The sequence below is a fragment of the Aotus nancymaae genome, unplaced genomic scaffold, assembly GCF_030222135.1.
Source record: "Aotus nancymaae isolate 86718 unplaced genomic scaffold, 86718_ANA_hifiasm-v0.15.2.pri h1tg000014l, whole genome shotgun sequence".
Lineage (NCBI taxonomy): Eukaryota > Metazoa > Chordata > Mammalia > Primates > Aotidae > Aotus > Aotus nancymaae.
In genome coordinates this window covers 34,830,556-34,851,019 of record NW_026988425.1, presented here as the reverse complement: position 1 = coordinate 34,851,019, position 20,464 = coordinate 34,830,556, and the positions used below count along the sequence as shown (strand labels likewise).

The 20,464-nt window shown below is 38.4% G+C and overlaps 1 protein-coding gene across 1 annotated transcript in view; it reads right to left on the bottom strand.

The window, feature by feature from the left end:
* The window catches only part of SPEF2 (sperm flagellar 2), a 194,538-nt gene that overhangs the window by 60,559 nt on the left and 113,515 nt on the right, over positions 1-20,464 (bottom strand). The window contains exons 22-23 of the mRNA XM_064375924.1: positions 15,050-15,177; positions 14,829-14,967 (exon numbers count right to left, since the gene is read on the bottom strand). Coding sequence (XP_064231994.1) covers positions 14,829-14,967; positions 15,050-15,177 — 267 coding nt within the window. The remainder of the gene's footprint in view (positions 1-14,828; positions 14,968-15,049; positions 15,178-20,464) is intronic.

Below are 20,464 nucleotides of genomic sequence, written 5' to 3'. Positions count from 1 at the left end.
TTTTGGTATTAGGGTGATGCTGGCTTCATAGAATAAGTTAGAGAGGGTTTCTTCTTTCTCTATCTTGTGGAATAGTGTCAAAATGATTGGTACCAATTCTTCTTTGAACGTCTGGTAGAATTCTGTTGTGAATCCATCTGGTCCTGGACTTTTTTTGTTGGTAATTTTTAAATTACCATTTAAATCTTGCTGCTTGCTATTGGTTAGTTCAGGGTATCTAATTCTTCTTGATTTAAGCTAGGAAGTTTGTATTTTCCCTGGAATTTATCCATCTCTTCTAGTTTGTCTAGTTTATGTGTGTAAAGGTGTTCATAGTAGCCTTGAATGATCTTTTGTATTTCGGTGATGTCAGGTGTAATATCTCCTGTTTCATTTTTTAGTGAGATTATCTGGATTTTCTTTCTTCTCATTTTGGTTAATCTTGCTAATGGTCTATCAATTTTATTTATTTTTTCAAGAACCAGCTTTTTGTTTCATTTGCCTTTTGTATTGTTTTGTTGTTCCAATTTCATTTCATTCTGCTCTGATCTTGGTTATTTCCTTTCTTCTGCTGGGTTTGGGTTTGGTTTGTTCTTGTTTTTCTAGTTCCTTGAGGTGTGACCTTAGAATGTCAGTTTGTGCTCTTTCGATCTTTTTTATGTAGGCACTTAGGGCTATGAACTTTCCTCTTAGCATGGCCTTTGCTGTATCCCAGAGGTTTTGGTAGGTTGTGTCATTGTCGTTCAGTTTGAAGAATTTTTAAACTTCCATCTTGATTTCGTTTTTGATCCAATGCTCCTTCAGGAGCAGGTTATTTAATTTCCATGTATTTGCATAGTTTTGAAGGTTCCTTTTTCAGTTTTATTCCTCCATGGTCTAACAGAGTGCTTGATATAATTTCCAATTTTCTTAAATTTATTGAGGCTCATTTTATGGCCTATCATATGGTCTATCTTGGGGAAAGTTCCATGTGCTGTTGAATAGAATGTGTATTCTATGGTTGTTGCATGAAATGTTCTGTATATATTCGTTGTCAATTTGTTCCAAGGTATAGTTTAAATCCATTGTTTCTTTGTTGACTTTCTATCTTGATGACCTGTCTAGTGCTGTCAGTGGAATATTGATGCTGTGTATCTCATTTATTAGGTCTCTTAGTGATTGTTTTATAAATTTGGGAGCTCCAATGATAGGTGCATATATGTTTAGGATTGTGATATTTTCCTGTTGGACAAGGTCTTTTACCATTATGTAATGTCCCTTTTTGTCTCTTTTAACTGCTGTTGCTTTAAATTTTGTTTTGTCTGATATAAGAATAGCTACCCCTGCGCACTTTTGGTGTCCATTTGCATGAAATGCCTTTTTCCACTCCTTTACTTTAAGTTTATGTGAATCCTTATGTGTTAGGTGAGTCTCTTGAATGCAGCAGAGAGTTGGTTAGTGAGTTCTTATCCATTCTGCAGTTTTGTGTCTTTTATATGGAGCATTTAGGCCATTTACATTAAATGTTGATACTGAAATGTGAGGTGCCCTTGCATTCATCATGCTCTTTTTTGCCTGTGTACTTTTGTGTTTTTTTGGGTTTGTTTTGGCTTTTTAACTTGTATTTTGGCTTTTAAACTTAAAGGGGTGGAAAAAGGTATTTCATGGAAATGGACACCAAAAGTTTTATACATCCTGTGTGATTTATGCGTTAAAGAGGTTCTGTTTTAATGTGTTTACAGGATTTGTTTCAAGATTTTTAGCTCCTTTTGGCAGTTCTTGTAGTGGTGGGTTGGTAATGGCAAATTCTCTCAGCATTTGTTTTTCTGCAAAAGACTGTATCTTTCCTTCATATCTGATGCTTTTTGCTGGATACAAAATTCTTGGCTGATAATTGTTTTGTTTGAGGAGGCTGAAGATAGGGCCCCAATCCCTTCTAGTTTTTAGGGTTTCTGCTGAGAAATCTGCTTTTAATTTGACAGGTTTTCCTTTATAGGTTACCTGGTGCTTCTGTCTCACAGCTCAAAAGATACTTTCCTTCATCTTAACTTTGGATAACCTGATGATAATGTGCCTAGGCAATAACCTTTTTGTGATAAATTTCCCAGGTGTTCTTTGCACTTCTTGTATTTGAATGTCTAGGTCTCTAGCAAGGCTGGGGAAGTTTTCCTCAATTATTTTCCCAAATATGTTTTCTATGCCTTTAGAATTCTCTTCTTTCTCAGGAACACCATTATACTTAGGTTTGGCCATTTAACACAATCTCAGACTTCTTGGAGGCTTTGTTCTTGTTTTCTTATTCTTTTTTCTTGGTCTTTGTTGGAATGGGTTAATTCGAGGACCTTGTCTTTGAGCTCTGAATTTCTTTCTTCTACTTGTTCAATTCTATTGTGGAGACTTTCCAGAGCATTTCATGTTTCTAAAAGTTTGTTCAAAGTTTCCTGAATTTTTGTTTTTTCTTTAAGCTATCTATTTTCTTGAATATTTTTCCCTTCACTTTTTATATCTTTTTTTTTTTTTTTTTAATTTCTCTGCATTGGGCTTTGCCTTTCTCTGATGCCTCCCTGATTAGCTTAATAACTAACCTCCTGAATTCTTTTTCAGGTAAATTAGGGATTGCTCGGTTTGGATCCATTGCTGGTGAACTAGTGTGATTTTTTGGGGGTGTTAAAGAGCCTTGTTTTATCATATTACCAGTGTTGTTTTTCTAGTTCCTTCTTACTTGGGTAGGCTCTGTCAGAGGGAAGGTCTAGGGCTGAAGGCTGTTGTTCAGATTCTTTTGTTCCACAGGGTGTTCCCTTGATGTAATACTCTCCCACTTTTCCTATGAATGTGGCTTCCTGTGAGCCAAACTGCAGTGATTGTTGTTTCTCTTCTGGATCTAGTCACCCAGCAAGTCTACCTGGCTCTAGGCCAGTACTGGGGGTTGTCTGCACAGAGTCCTGTGATGTAAATTTTCTATGGGTCTCCCAGCCATGGACACCAGTGCCTATTCCAGTGGCAGGGGAGTGCACTGGACTCCCTGAGGGTTCTTGGCTTTGGTGGTTTAATGATCTATTTTTGTGCTGGTTGGCCTCCTGTCTGGAAGTGGCCCTTTCCAGAGAGCATCAGCTGTAGCAGTATGGAGAGAAACCAGCAGTGTGTGGGGTCCTAGAACTCCCAAGATTATGTGCCCTTTGTCTTCATCTACCAGGGTGGGTAGGGAAAGACCATCAGGTGGGGGGCAGGCTAGGCATGTTTGAGCTCAGACTCTCCTTGAGTGGGTTTTGCTGTAATTGCTGTGGGAGATAGGGGTGAGATTCCCAGGTCACTGGAGTTATGTATCTAGGAGGAGTCATGCAGGTTGTCAGGGAAGTGGGGGAAAGCCAGCAGTCACAGCCTCATGCAGCTCCCATGCAAACTGAAGGGTTGATCTCAGCCCACCGGGCCACCACCAACAACCCCAAGTCTGTTTCCAGGCAGTGGGCAAGATAGGCTTGAGAACTTGTTCCAGGCTACCTGCCCCCCAGCTGTGAAAGAAAAGGGCTTGGTTCTTCCCCCATCTGTGAAGTCTGCACATCGGATTTGCACCCTCCCCCGAGTTCTGGCCAGGAGGCTTCTTGCTCATTCAAACTCTTACAAAGTCTAGCTAGAGATTTTCTTCTCCCTGTGGAGTTTTACCCACTGCTCCTCTGGCCACCCTCCTGATGGATCCCTGTGATGCCAGGTAGGAATGGGCTGCTTGGGGACCCAGCGAGCTCCCAGAGCCTTTCTGCTGCTTCCTCTACCCCTGTATTTCACTCAGCTCTCTAAATTGACTGAGCTCCAGGTAAGGTCAGAAACTTCTTCTGCAAACAGACTTTCAGTTTCTCCAGTGGGAGTGTGTGTTCCAGAGAGGAGGGACTCCCTTTCCCACTTCTGCTGTTGGGGCACTCATAGTATTTGGGGTGTCTCCCAGGTCCTGCAGGAGCAGTACACCTCCTTCAGAGGGTCTGTGGGTCCTCTTGGGATTGCTGGTTTGTTCTTGCAGTCAATCTTGAGCTAAAATTCACAGTGTGAGCCTCCACATATTGCTCTGTCCAGAGCTGCAATCTAGTCCTGCCTCCCAAATGTCATGATGATCCAGTCTGTCTTGTTTCTCTTTTTTTGACAGAGTCTCACTCTGTTGCCCAGGATGGAGTCCAGTGGCGTGATCTTGTCTCACTGTAGCCTCCACCTCCTGAGTCCATGCAATTCTCCTCTTTATATATATTTTTTAAAGAAAAGAGAGGACACAGCAGAGGAAAAAGCACAAAAGCAGGGCTCTGGAGACCTTGACTCTAGTTCTTTCTCCCATAGACTCATTGTGAAACTTTTGCAAGTAACATCATGGTTGTGGCTCAGTTTTATAATGGACAAAATGAGAACAATGCAATAGCAGCACCTCTTCATTAACTTCATAGGATCGGAATGAAATAATTGAAGAACAAGGAATATTACCTGGCATAAAAAGGAATTCAAACAATGAGTTTTTCTTATGAACTTGTCCAGAGACATTGCTGGTTAACACACTTTATTTAGCAAGAATTAGGGAATTACTAAATATTCCTGAATAAATCAGAGATGTATTTAAGAAAGAGTCAAGACTATCAATTGAGACAGTCATACAGACTAAATCATTATAAATGTGTATTCTTACAAAAGTTGTAAAGACTTTCCACTGGGTAAAACCCCACATTCAACTTATGTGGTGTTTACTAGAGATACATAAGACAAAATTACACAAAAGGTCAGTGTGGAAACTTATATGACACATACAAATTAAAAGTAAAGCAAGGTTTATGGTATTAATATGAGATAGAAGTCAAATTTAAGACAAAAAGCACTATGGGGGCAAAGATTTTATATTATAATGGGGAAGAGGGCAACTTGGCCACAGAATGACAACACTACTACTTGCCATGTTGGCCTCTTTACCATATTTGTTCATCTATAAAATGGGAGTATTATTAGTGTCTACCTCAGGGGGTGGTTGTGCAGATGAAAAAAGACAGTGCTAGGACATAGTGCATGCTCAGCGTTTAGCTATTATTGTTGCTGCTTTAAAATTGATGAAAATCAAAAACTGTAGCAAGGAAAATGGATAGAAATGTAATAGTCATGGGAGTTGTTCACTTACTTTCACCAGTTTTTACAAGATCATCTAGCTATAAAAATGTTTTTTTTAAAAAAAAGAATAGAGAATTTTTTTTAGTCAGAATTATCTGTATTCTTTTAAAAATAAGTGTAATATTAGGATTCATACTAAATTTAATGAGTTGGTCATAGGGCATGAAGCAAAGGCAGGTTTATTTATTTTTTTAACTTGACTTCACAAGTTTCTCTACTGTATACTGTTGCTGAAGATCCACTACTAAAATGTTATAATATCTTTAATAATGTTGATTTGGCCAAAACTTATGAACCTACCAAGTAGAAATTATATATGCTGTTTTCTAGAATTCATGGATATTTCCTAATATCCAAATTTCTGCTCAAAGAAAGTTTGTTTTTCTTCCCTTAATTGTTCTTTGTAGAGATTTCTCTGCATTTATTGCCTGGATTGAATTTTAAGTTTAATATGTTTTATTTGCCAAATGTTAAATTTAATTCCAAGTTTATAAGAATTATCCTCATTAATTCCTTTCTTCTTTCCTCAGCTTTATTTTCTAGCTTCTTTTTGAAGTTACATTTATTTCTATTCTTCCATGTCTAATAATAAGTGAAGAAAAAAATAAAAGAGAGTATGTCCACATTTAACCATGTAGCTAGATAAATATCCACATATAATATATATGTGCACATATTATATGTAAGCCTATGTATTTTAGTCTTCTCACACCATTGGATTAGTTATCTGAAGAAAAAAATAAAATGAGATTCCTATTGACATAACATAATATTTTAAATATTTAAAAGTAAAATAAAGAACTGTAAAAGTATTAAAAATTGTGTTTTATATTTGTATATAATCTTGGGGTGAAGTATTTTAAATTTATCACAAGAAAGCTATAAATAAAATTTCCTTATTCATCTATATAAACATTAAAAATCATCTGCATATTAAAACTCACCTTAACATCAAACTGGGAATATATATATATACTATATGATCAACAACTCACTTGTTTCCTTAATATATAAAAGGATTGTAGAAGTCAGTAAGAAACAGAGCATACTCTATCAGAAAAAGGGGCAGAAATCACAAACAGGTTTTGGGAGAAGGAAAGTAAATGACCATTAAACTTAGGAGAAAATCGTCAACTTCAATTGTAAATTCAAGAAAAAAATGTAAATTGTAAGAAGATATTCATATTTTTACCCACGAAATTGGTAAAGATTAACAAAAATAATATAATATTTGATATGAATTTAATAATTTAGATTTAAAACATTTGTACAATTTAAAATACCATACAAATCTGATATTTGCAAAATTTGTTAGTCATGGTAAAATTTACAAGTTTTTAATGTGTAAATTTTTCAAATTTTTGAAATTTGTAAATTTTTAGTATATTTTAAAAACCTTAAAAATAAGCATAATCTTAAACAATTTTCACTTAAAAAATTTTACAAGATGGCCAAATAGGAACAGTTCAGGAGTGCAGTTCCCAGTGAGGACAACGCAGAGGGTGAGTGATCACCACATTTCCAAATGGGTTTTTTTTACTGCCACAGACCAAGAGATTCCTGGGCTGAAAAGTGCCACAAGTTTCTGGCATGGCTGTTTTAGTCAGTGAAGCAGGTCTCCACACAAAAACTCACACAAATCTGGGCGGCTATTTCAACTGGAACCTGGAATGCCTGGGAGACAAAGCCGCCCACTCAACTGAAAAAAAGGGGGCTGAAAAAAGGAGCCAGGTGATCTGGCTTGGCAGCTCCCATCCCTGCAAAGACCAGCAATCTGAAACACTCTGGATTGAGAGTTTCACAGCAAGCACAGCTGGTTGGGGGAAGGGTGTCCACCATTACTGAGGCAGTCTAACACTACCAAGGCATTCCGCCATTACAGAGACAGTCCACCATTACTGAGGTAGACAGCCATTACTGAGGCAGTTCTAACTATACCTCTATAAACAAAACCACAAGGAAGTTCACACAGCAGCTGGGCAGAGCCCATGGCAGCTCAGCAATGCCTCTGCTGGTAGACTGTGACTAGGCTACCTACTGGCTGGGCAGGGCATCGCTGAAAAAAGGCAGCAGCACATCAGGAACTTATAAATAAAGCCCCACCTTCCCAGGACAGAGCACCTCAGAAAAAAGGTGGTTATGAGTTCCACTGCAGCAGACTTAAACATACCTGTCCAGCAGCCCTGAACAGAAAGGCAGAGCTCACAGCTCAGCACTTGAGCTCCTATAAGGGTCAGACTGTATCCTCAAGCAGCTCCCTGACCCCCATATATCCAAATAGACACCTCATAAAGGAGAGCTCAGACTGACATCTGGTGGGTATCCTTCTGGGACTAAGATAACAGAAGAAGAGACTGGCAGAAACCCTTACTGTTCTGCACCTGCTGCAGGTGATTCCCAGGCAAGCATGGTCTGGAGTGGACCTCCTACAGCAGAGGGGCCCATTAGAAGGAAAACTAAAAACAGAAAGAAATAACTTCATCATCAACAAAAAGGGTGTCCACTCAGAGACCCCATCCAAAAGTCACCAACTACTAAGACCACAGGTAGATAAATCCACAAAGATGGGAAGAAACCAGCGCAAAAAGGATGAAAACACCCAAAACCAGAACGCCTCTCCTCCTCCAAGGGATCACAACTCCTCACCAGCAAGGGAACAAAGCTGGATGGAGAATGAGTCTGACAAATTGACAGAAACAGGCTTCAGAAACTGGCTAATAACAAACTTCCCTGAGCTAAAAGAACATGTTCTAACCCAATGCAAAGAAACTAAGAGCCTTGAAAAAAGGTTTGACGAAATGCTAATGAGAATAAACAGCTTAGAGAAGAATATAAATGACCTGACAGAGCTGAAAAACATAACAGGAGAACTTTGCAAAGCATACACAAATTTCAATAGCTGAATCAACCTAGCAGAAGAAAGGATATCAGAGATTGAAGATTAACTCAATGAAATAAAACAAGAAGGCAAATTAGAGAAAAAAGAGTGAAAAGAAATCAACGAAGCCTCCAAGAAATATGGGATTATGTGAAAAGACCTAATCTACATTTGATAGGTGTACCTGAATGTGACGGAGAGAATGAATCCAAGCTGGAAAACACTCTTCAGGATATATCCAGGAGAATTTCCCCAACCTAGGAAGGCAGGGCAATATTCAAGTCCAGGAAATACAGAGAACATCACAAAGATATTCCTGAAGAAGAGCAACTCCAAGGCACACAATTGTCAGATTCACCAGGGTTGAAATGAAGGAAAAAATGCTAAGGGCAGTCAAAGAGAAAGTCTAATGGGCTTCCCTTTAAGGGGTTACCCATAAGGGAAGCCCAACAGACTCACAGTGGATCTCTCGGCAGAAACTCTACAAGCCAGAAAAGAGTGGGGCTGATATTCAACATTCTTAAAGAAAAGAACTTTCAATCTAGAGTTTCATATCCAGCCAAACTAAGCTTCATAAGCAAAGGAGTAATAACATCCTTTATGAACAAGCAATTGCTGAGAGATCTCATCACCACCAGGTCTGCCTTACAAGAGCTCCTGAAAGAAGCACTAAATGTAAAGGAACAACCAGTACCAGCCACTCCAAAAACATACTAAATGGTAAAGAGCATCAACACAATGAAGAACTGCATTGACTAATGGGCAAAACATCCAGCTAGCATCAAAATGGCAGGAGCAAATTCACACATAACAATATTAACCTTAAATGTAAATGGTCTAAATGCCCCATTCAAAAGACGCACACTGGCAAATTGGATAAAAAGTCAAAACTCATCGATGTGCTGTATCCAGGAAATCCATCTCACATACAAGGACACACATAGGCTCAAAATAAAGGGATTGAGGAAGATTTACCAAGCAAATTAAGAGCAAAAAAAAGAGGAGTTGCAATCCTAGTCTCTGATAAAATAGACTTTAAACCAACAAAGATCAAAAGAGACAAAGAAGGGCATTACATAATGGTAAAAGGATCATTGCAGCAAGAAGAGCTAAAAATCCTAAATATATACACACCCAATACAGGAGCACCCAGATACATAGCAAGTTCTTAACGACCTACAAAGAGACTTAGACTCCCACACAATAATAGTGGAAGACTTTAACACTCTATTGTCAATATTAGATAGATCAATAAGACAGAAAATTAACAAGAATTTCTAGAACTTGAACTCAGATCTGCACCACACAAACCTAACAGACGTCTACAGAACTCTCTACCCCAAATCCACAGAATATACATTCTTCTCAGCACCACATCACATCTATTCTAAAACTGACCACATAATTGGAAGTAAATCACTCTTCAGCAAATGCAAACGAACAGAAATCATAACAAACAGTCTCTCGGACCACAGTGCAATCAAATTAGAACTCAGAATTAAGAAACTAACTCAGAACTGTGCAACTTCACAGAAACTGAAAAACTGGTTCTTGAATGTTGACTGGATAAACAATGAAATGAAGAAATAAAGATGTTCCTTGAAACCAATGAGAACAAAGACACAATGTATCAGAATCTCTGGGACACATTTAAAGCAGTGTCTAGTGGAAAATTCATACCAATAAATCCTCATATGAGAAGCAAGGAAAGATCTAAAATCAACACCCTATCATCAAAATTGAAACAGTTAGAGGAGCAAGATCAAAAAAACGCAAAAGCTAGCAGAAGACACAAACAAACTAAGATAAGAGCAGAACTGAAGGAGATTGAGACAAAAAACCCTTCAAAAAATCAATAAATCCAGGAGCTGCTTTTTCGAAAAGATCAACAAAATAGACAGACCACTAGCCAGATTAATAAAAAAGAGAGAAGAATCAAATGGATGCAATAAAAAATGATAAAGGGGATATCACCACCAATTCCACAGAAATATAGACTATCATCAAGAGTTTACTACAAACAACTTTATGCACATAGACCGGTAAACCTGGAATAAATGGATAAATTCCTGGACCCTTGCACCCTCCCAAGCCTAAACCAGGAAGAAGCTGAAACCCTGAATAGACCAATAACAAGGGCTGAAGTTGAGGCAGCAATTAATAGCCTACAAACCAAAAAAAGTCCAGGTCCAGATGGGTTCACAGTCGAATTCTACCAGACATACAAAGAGGAGCTGGTACCACTCCTTCTGAAACTACTCCAAACAATACAAAAAGAGGGACTCCCTCCCAAATCATTTTACGAGACCAACATCATCCTGATACCAAAGCCTGGCAGAGCCTCAACAAAAAAAGGAAACTTCAGGTCAATATCCATGATGAACATAGATGCAAAAATCTTCAATAAAATACTATCAAACCCATTGCAACAGCACATCAAAAAGCTTATCCATCACAATCAAGTAGGCTTCATCCTGGGGAAGCAAGGCTGGTTCAGCATACCCAAGTCTATAAATGTAATCCACCACATAAACAGAATCAAAGACAAAAACCACACGATTATCTCAATAGATGCAGAGAAGGCCTTTGACAAAATTTAACAGCCCTTTATTCTAAAAACTCTCAATAAACTAGGTATTGACAGAATATATCTCAAAATAATAAAAGCTATTTATGACAAACCCAAAGCCAATCTCATACTGAATGGGTAAAAACTGGAAGCATTCCATTTGAAATCTGGCACTAGACAAGGATGTCCTCTCTCACCACTCCTATTCAGTATAGTATTGGAAATTCTAGCCAAAGCAATCAGGAAAGAAAAAGAAATAAAGGGTATTCAGTTAGGAAAGGAGGAAGTCAAATTGTCTCTATTTGCAGATGACATAATTGTATATTTAGAAGACCCCATCATCTCAGCCCAAAATCTCCTGAAACTGATAAGCAACTTCAGCAAAGTCTCAGGATACAAAATCAATGTGCAGAAATCACAAGCATTCCTATACACCAATAACAGACTTAAAGAAAGCCAAATCAAGAACGAACTGCTATTCACAATTGCTACAAAGAGAAAAAAATACCTAGGAATACAACTAGCAAAGAATGTAAAGGACCTCTTAAAGGAGAACTCCAAACCACTGCTCAAGGAAATAAGAGAGGACACAGATGGAAATGATTCTATGCTCATGGTTAGGAAGAATCAATATTGTGAAAATGGCCATACTGCCCAAGGTAAATTATAGATTCAATGCTATCCCCATCAAGATACCTATGACCCTCCTCACAGAACTGGAAAAAAACCACCTTAAGCTTCATATGGAACCAAAAGAGAGCCCGCATAGCCAAGACAATCCTAAGCAAAAAGAACAAAGTTGGAGGCATCACACTACCTGACTTCAAACTATACAAGGCTACAGTAATCAAAACAGTATGGTACTGGTACCAAAACAGAGACATAGACCAATGGAACAGAACAGAGGCCTCGGAGGCAATGCCACACATTTACAACCATCTGCTCTTTGACAAACCTGACAAAAAAAAGCAATGAGAAAGGATTCCCTGTTTAATAAGTGGTATTGGGAAAACTGGCTAGCCAAGGCAGAAAGCAGAAACTGGACCCCTTCCTGACACCTTACACTAAAATTAACTCCAGATGGATTAAAGACTTAAACATAAGACCTAACACCATAAAAACCCTAGAAGAAAACCTAGGCAAAACCATTCAGGGCAGAGGCATAGGCAGGGACTTCATGACTAAAACACCAAAAGCATTGGCAACAAAAGCCAAAATCGACAAATGGGATCTCATTAAACTCCAGAGCTTCTGTACAGCGAAAGAAACAATCATTAGAGTGAACTGGCAACCAATAGAGTGGGAAAAATTTTTCACAATCCACCCATCTGACAAAGGGCTAATATCCAGAATCTACAAATAAGTAGAACAGATTTACAAGAAAAAAACAAACAACCCCATTCAAAAGTGGGCAAAGGAAATGAACAGACACTTTTCAAAAGAAGACATTTATGAGGCCAACAAACATGAAAAAATGCTCATCATCACTGGTCATTAGAGAAATGCAAATCAAAACCACACTGAGATACCATCTCACTCCAGTTAGAATGGCGATCATTAAAAAAATCTGGAGACATCAGATGCTGGAGAGGATGTAGAGAAATAGGAACACTCCTACACTGTTGTTGGGAGTGTAAATTAGTTCAACCATTGTGGAAGACAGTGTGGTGATTCCTAAAGGACCTAGAAGTAGAAATTCCATTTGACCTAGCAATCCCATTACTGGTTATATATCCAAAAGATTATAAATCGTTCTGTTATAAAGAAACATGCACACTAGTGTTCATTGTGGCACTGTTTCAATAGCAAAGACTTGGAACCAACCCAAATGCCCATCAATGATACTGGACAAGGAAAATGTGGCACATAAACACCATGGAATACTATGCAGCTATAAAAAACGATGTAGGGACATGGATGAATCTGGAAACCATCATTCTCAGCAAACTGACACAACAGAAAATTAAACACCACATGTTCTCACTCATAGGCAGGTGTTGAGCAATGAGAACACATAGACACAGGGAGGGGAGCATCACACACTGGGGTCTGTTGCGGGGGAATAGGAGAGGTACAGCTGGGGGTAGGGAGGTTAGTGAAGGATACCATGGGGAGAAATGCCAGATGTAGGTGATGGGGGGATGGAGGCAGCAAACCACATTGCCATGTATGTACCTATGCAACAATCCTGCATGTTCTGCACATGTACCCCAGAACCTAAAGTGCAATTATATATATATAAATTTGCCCATGGAAATAATTAAGGGTTTGGTCAATAGTTAGTTAGATGAAATTTTACTATAAAATTCTCTGTAATAAAACACTGATGCTCATGAAACTTTGTTAATAACATGGTGACTAAACATGGAAATCTGTAAAATAAATGATATAGTCCACTAGTCATATCTTTTAGTCATAAAAATGATGTTGTAGATGAATGTTTATTGAAAAAGAAAACATGTTCTATGAATAAAAAACAATGTTACAAAACAATACATACTTTGCTATCAAGTTTTTGTAAAAACAATCTGGAAAGACATGCAGATGTGCACCAAGGTAGCAGCCACCTTTTACTATTAGGGATTTGTCATTTTAAATTTTGCTTCTTATTATCTAATTTATCTACAACAAACATATGTTGCATTTGGAATTAGAGAATAAAAAATCCCAAATCTTCTCATTCTCTGCCAACAATCACCTGACTAACATGGGGAAATTAGTATACAGGAAGGTTGGCTTTATGAATAGGTAGGGAAAAAGAAAACAGAAAAAACGTTAAAGGGTTTATATAGATATTAATTACTGTTTGAGGAATGTCAAAGAATAGGCAAAACACTTAAATTTTACTTGGATATTTGAATACCTATTGGGTTAAACCTTTTAGCATTCACCCTATCTCCTGAGCCACAATGGTGTCTTGCCTCTATTGCAAAAGCTTCCCATCTGGTCTTCCAACTTGCCTTCCTCCTGTTTTTACTCTACTGTAGACTGTTTTAAAACCAGATAGCAAGGCTTCCCATCTCACTCAGATCAATAGCAATATTCTCATAATAACCTCCAAGGCCTTAGGTAACCTGGTTACTTACAATCTCTCTGACCCTATCATCAGCCAACTGTTACCCAGCTCACTCTGCTCCAGACACACGAGCCTCCTTGCTGTTCTTCAAACACAGCAAACATCCTCTCCCTTCAGTGTCATTGCCCTTGCTTCACCTGTGCCTCATACACCCGTTCTCCAAATATTTACATGGCTCACCCAATCACTTCTGTCCTCAGTCTGTTCAAATGTCACCTTCTCAGTGAGATTTTCCACAGCCACAATTTACAAAATGGTACATCCAATGTTCTTTTCCCCTTGCCCTGCTTTCTTGTTCAAGGCATAGCTCTTATTACTAAGGACACACTCACTATATGTTTATTTGTTTATCGCCTATTCTGTGTCACCTGGGTACAAGGATATAAACACCCTGTGGTCACAGATTTATTTTGTTCACTGCTGAATCCCTAGTCTCTTGAATAGTGCAAGGACCATAATAGATGCTCAATAAGTATTTATTAAGCAAATGAATGGGGCATGGGTTTGAGATCAGCAATATTTTAGTTACATAAATCAATATTTAGGTAAAAATCAGTTTTGACTGTTAGTAATCTATACTTAAGGTAGTGGCAAGGTATCCCTCTGATGGGATAAGGGGATCTGTCAATTTAAAACAAAACGAGGAAGGGTAAGAGAATGAATTGAGGCTTTTTGTACATTAAAGGCCCCTTTCTAAAGCATCAGGATAATATATTTCATTCAGGAGTTTATGAAAATCTGCTTGTCATTATGCTTTCTGGAGCACCACCAGGAACTGTGCTTGCTGGAGATAATGTGTAAAATTTAGCACCGGCCCTTAAGAGATCGATTCAATAGAGGTAATTCTAAGTTTTCCATGTCATTCCCTCATTCCCCTTCTCCTTGCTATCAACCAAATGTATAACTGTGCTCAACACAGGAATGTGATTAACACCAGGCATAGACTCACAAAGGGGTTAGACATCTACAGGACAGATGCCAAGAATGCTCTTGCACTGTGGATTTTGGCCCCTCTTTCCAGAAGTATTGCCATGGTATTCTCATTCTAAACTCAAAGTGTGGAAAATCCATGGATCTTGAAAGTTATCTGCTCAATAGTTCAAGCCATTTTCTTTGTCATCCTTGTACCTCACAAAAGTAAGGAGCAAATGAGTTGGGGTTTTGCAGGACAAGATACAAAAGTGTGCTAGCCCTGTCCCAACAGGTCACAATTTCCTTACATTCACTCGTTGATGTAGTTCAGCCTTTGTTTCCTCATCATCCCACAGGTCATCAGGAAGGGAGTTGAAATCAGCCTGCCATTGAACTACAAAATCTTGCTTGTAATCTGGACGTGTTAGAAACTCCTGGAAACTTGTTCTATAGACATAAGGAGAATGAGATGAATTTTATATGTCATGCCTCTAAACTGTAAAATTCTGACTTTGGAAAGTTTACTTACCTAATTTCATATAAGTAAGAAAGCACAGTATGCTGGTCTTCCCTCAGATGCCTAAGTACTGTTTTGATGGTGTTTACATAGGAATTTTCTATTAGTTCCCAGTAAGGTACTAAAAATGAAGGCATTTCCTGTTAAATGGTAAAGTGTAGAAATTGTTATTTCAAAATGAAAGTTCTTCTGAATAATAGAGTCAAAAGAACAGTCCCAAGCAAGGAGGTCAAGATGCAACTGCAGCTACCTAAAGCATTCCCTGTGAGGCTTTTTGCTCCTCTTCTCTCCCACGCCCCCCACTCCAGCAAATTCACATTCCAAATAATTCTTCATGTCTCAGCCCAGATATCATTTATTACAGAAATTGAGGGGCCAGGTGCAGTGGCTTATGCCTGTAATCCCAGCACTTTGGGAGGCTGAGGCGGGTGGATCACCTAAGGTCAGAAGTTTGAGACCAGCCTTGACAACATGGTGAAAGCCCATCTCTACTAAAAGTACAAAAAATTAGCTGGGTGTGGTAACGTGTGCCTGTAATCCCAGCTACTCAGGAGGCTGAGGTGGGAGAATTGCTTGAACCTGGGAGGCGGAGGCTGCAGTGAGCCAAGATTGTGCCATTGCACTCCAGCCTGGGCAACAAGAGCAAAATTCCATCTTAAAAAGAAAAAATTATTTATTCCAGAAATCCTTCCCAGATCCAACAAGTCTTCAAGGTTAACCACAGAGGTTCTGAGGTTCTTCCTTAGTATTCTGTACTTCTCCTGTCATAACACTGATGACGTTAATTGTAACATCATTTATTTGTCTGCACTCACCGCTAGAATGGCAGTCCCATAAAGCCAGAATCTATGATTGTCTTGTTCACCATTATAAGCAGTCTTCAAAAAGTTTCTGATACATGCGTAGTATGAAAAATCTATGCTTGAATTTTGAAATTCAAAATTTCAAAATTTCAAAAAATTCAAAATTTATGCATAGTTTTTATAACATGTCTGAACACATCTCAATAGGATGTAGTTTGAGACACTGAGAAAGATGAGATATTAGTCTGAAAAGAGCCCCTATCTGTGCAACTTGAATTCTGCAAAAATTGAAACAAGAACAAACATCAAATTGTTGGTAAAGCTTGGGAGGAAGAATGGTGAAATCATTGATGCTTTACAAAAAGTTTATGGTGACAATGTTCCAAAGAAATTATCAGTTTACAAATGAATAATTGGTCTTAAGAAGGCACAAGACAATGTTGAAGATGAAGCCTGTGGCAGTAGATCACTCCACATTAATTTCAAAAAAAAAAATAATAACAATCTGTGCCCTCACTGAAGAGGATCAGTGATTAACAGCAGAACAATAGCCAACACCACAGACATTTCAATTGGTTCAGCTTACACAACTCTGACTAAAATTAAAGTGGAGACAACTGTCCACTCGATGTATGCCAAAACCATTGTGCCCAGATTAGCGGCAGACAAGAACAAAGCTTTCAATAGAAATTGTTAAAAAGTGAGATCAAGATTCAAAAACATTTCTTCAAAGAATCTGTAATAGGAGATGACATGTGGCTTTATCAGTGTGATCCTGAAGACAAAGCACAGTCAAAGCAATGGCTACCAAGAGGTGGAAGTGGTCCAGCCAAAGCAAAAGCAGACTGGGTCAAGAGGAAAGGTCATGGTGACAGTTTTTTTGGATGCTCCAGGCATTTTGTTTGTTAACTTTCTGAGGGGCCAAAGAAAAATAATATCTGCTTATTATAAGAGTATTTTGAGAAAGTTTGCTAAGCTTTAGCTGAAAACAGCTGAGAAGCTTCACCAGAGAGTTCTTCTCCACCACAACAATTCTCCTGCTCAGTCCCCTCATCAAACAACGGCAATTTCATAAAACTCTTGATGGGAAATCATTAGGCATCCATGATATGGTTTGGCTCTGTGTCTCCACCCAAATTTCATCTCAAATTGTAATCCCCATAATGTCCATGTGTCAAGGGAGGGACCTAGTGGGAGTGATTGGATCGTGAAGGTGGATTTCCCCCTGCTGTTCTCATGATAGTGAGTTAATTCTCATGAGACGTGATGATAAGTATTTGACAGTTCCTTCTTCACACACATACTCTCTCTTTCTCTCTCTCACTTGCCTCCACGTAATATGTACCTGCTTAAACATTCTGCCATGAATGTAAGTTTCCTGATGCCTCCCCAGCCATGTGGAATTGTGAGTCAATAAATGACCCAGTCTTGGGTATTTCTTTATAGCATTGTGAAAATGAACTAATACAATCCAACTTACATTCTTGATTTGGCTCCATTTATCTTTTTGTTTCCTATTCTTAAGATATCCATAAAGGGTACTTATTTTTATTTAATAAGTAATATAAAAAAGACTGCATTGGCATGGTTCAATTCTCAGGATCCTCATTTCCTTAAGGATGGACCACATTGTTGGTATTATCTCCTAGAAAGTTGTCTTAAAGTTGAAGCTCACATTGAGAAATAAGGTTTTTAAAAATTTTTTATCTTTTAATTTAATTTTCACAAGCTTTTTGAAGTCCTCTCATACCATCTTTTCTTTAATTACCATAATGTTTGAGATATAGTAGGCCCTAAAGGAATAGTTATTGAATGAATAAATTGAATCATCACAGGTGACACATTTTGTCTACGTTAGAAAACTGCCTAGCACGGAGAACACCTAGCGTTCGTGTCAAGGTGGTGATTAGTTATTTCTCTGATTACATTTAGGAGGTTCTTTCATTGCTGTGTGCATCATAAAAATCAGAAAGTTTCTTTTATATTTTCTTTAATAATGCAAACAATCAAAACCAAGAAATAATCTAACTGAATAAAGTTGAGGATCTATATTATATTTAATGTACACTTGCTGTACTCATTATTCCCTTATTGGCTGTTCATTTATTTAGATGTTACACATGGAGAGCTTAGAGGTCATCTGGGCTAATTTCCTCCCCAATCAAAAAATGCCAAATGCTAGAGATATATTATCTAATCTCTCTGTGGACCTCATGTATGCATCAAGCACAGAATTTCAAGGCAGCCTCCTTCAATGCTGCACAACTCATGTTACTGGAAAACTTTTTTTTCTGTTGAGCAGAAATTTGTCTTTCTGTAGTTTCTACTTAGTTCTAGCTATCCTCTTTGGAGAAGGACAGACTACATACATACTATCTTTTCTATAGCAGCCTGTCAGATATTTGAAGACTGGTATCATTAGTGAGGAGAGAGCTAGAAGGGGATTCAGGATAAATGAGATCTGGTCCAAGTCATTCGGTCCAAGTCATTCTATCACTACCTATGTCCAAGCCAATGAGTAAACCAACCAAAAATTATTCACTAAGTGGTCACCCTATGTAGGTAGGTACTGTTCTAGGGACTAGAAATTTTGTGGTAAGGCAGAGTTCCTGGCTTTAGGAGCTTATATTCTGATAAAAGATGGGAAACAGCGAAGAATAAGTAATTAAGAAAATCAGTAAGCAGGTAAGTACTAAAGACCTAGGCAACTTCATAAGCCAATAAAAAAGCAATTCATGGCCAGGCACAATGGCTCATGCCTGTAATCCCAGCACTTTGGAGGCTGAGGCCGGTGGATCACAAGGTCAGGAGATGGAGGCCATCCTGGCCAACATGGTGAAACCCTGCCTCTACTAAAAATGCAAAAATTAGCTGGGCATGGTGGCACACACCACACCTGTAGTCCCAGCTACTTAGGAGGCTGAGGCAGGAGAACCGCTTGAATCCAGGAGGCAGAGGTTGCAGTAAGCCGAGATTGCACCACTGCACTCCAGCCTGGTGACACGGTGACACTCCATCTAAAAAAAAAAAAAAAAAAAAGCAATTCACATACTAAGGCTGTGAAGTGACAGATGTGCTGCTTTGTTTAGAGTGGTCAGGAAAGGCCTCTTCATTAAGGCAGAATTGCAGTTGGCATTGAGAGAAGGAAGATTTAGGGCAAGCTCGTCCAATCCATGGCCTGTGGGTCACAGGCAGCCAGGATAGCTTTGAATGTGGCCCAACATAAATTCGTAAACTTTCTTGAAACATTATGAGACTTTTTTGCGACTTTTCTTTTTTAGCTCATCAGCTACCATCGGTGTTAATGTATTTTACAAGTGGCCCAAGAGAATTCTTCTTCCATTGTGGCCCAGGGAAGCCAAAAGATTGGACACCGCTAATTTAGGGGAGCAGAAGGAACAGCAGGTGTAAAGGCACTGTGGTGGGAATGTTCTTGGCATATGTAAAGGATAGAATGCAGCCTAGTGTCCTGCATTTGTAGGGCTTGGTGAAACAAAGTAGGACTGGAGAAATATGACATCTGAGAAGTGGATAAGACCCATTTCCTGAGCCATTCCCAGATTCTGTTTCTTCCCCCCTCTTTCTATTGTTGCTTTCATTCAAGCCCTTATCAGTTCTTGTCTAGAGCAGTCCAGGGGCCTACCAACAGGTTTCTGATTCCTTTCAATATCCTTGAATTACTTTCTATTCTTCAAATAGTGAATACTTATTGAGAACCTACTCTGTGCCAGATTCAGTTCAAAGGGCTTTATGTGGGCTAACTCATTAAATTCCTACAACAACTTAAAAGATTGATTTCTATTACTATTTAAAGATGAGGCAATTGAAGCAACAGAGGTTAAATAGCTTGTACAAGGTCATGTAGGTGCTGAGTGACATAGCTGGGATTTGAACATAGACTAGTCAAAACCCATGTTTTTTTCTGTTTTATTGTTTGTTTTTGTTTTTACAATTCATTCTGTTTCTCTGAGTTATTGTTGTGAAAATGATTCCAACATGTTACTTTCTTGCTGAAAAACATTCCATGGTTCCCACTGTCGCACAGATGAAGTCCAAACACTTCAGCACAGATTTTAAGATCCTTCTAAATCTGGCCCTGCCTTCCTGTCAGCTGCCTCCTGAAGCTGTGTCCTCAAACCTTCTGCTCCTGATGCACTGAACTAATCTCTCAGACTGGGATTCTCTCTTCCTATAATATTCCCTACCGAATGAATTGATACTTTAAAAGGAAATTTGCAGTGGGGGCCTTTTTTGATATTCTAAATAAAATGTATTATTCCCTCCTCTATGTTGTTATGACAGTTTATAGTCTTGTTACAGAGGAAACTACAAAACTGTGTTGTAATTAGTTGCTTACAGAAATCCCACTTATCAGGGGGGATATGTTCCAAGACCCCCAGGGGATGCCTGAAACTGAAGATAGTACAAAACCCTATATGTACTATGCTTTTTCTTGTGCATGCATTCCTATAATATAATTTAATTTATAATTAGCCTCAGTAACATATTAACAACTGATAAAATAGAACAATTATAACAATATACTGTAAAAAAGTTATGTGATTGTGGGCTCTTTCTCTTACTCAAAATACCTCATTGTACTGTACTGTGGGCAATCAAAATC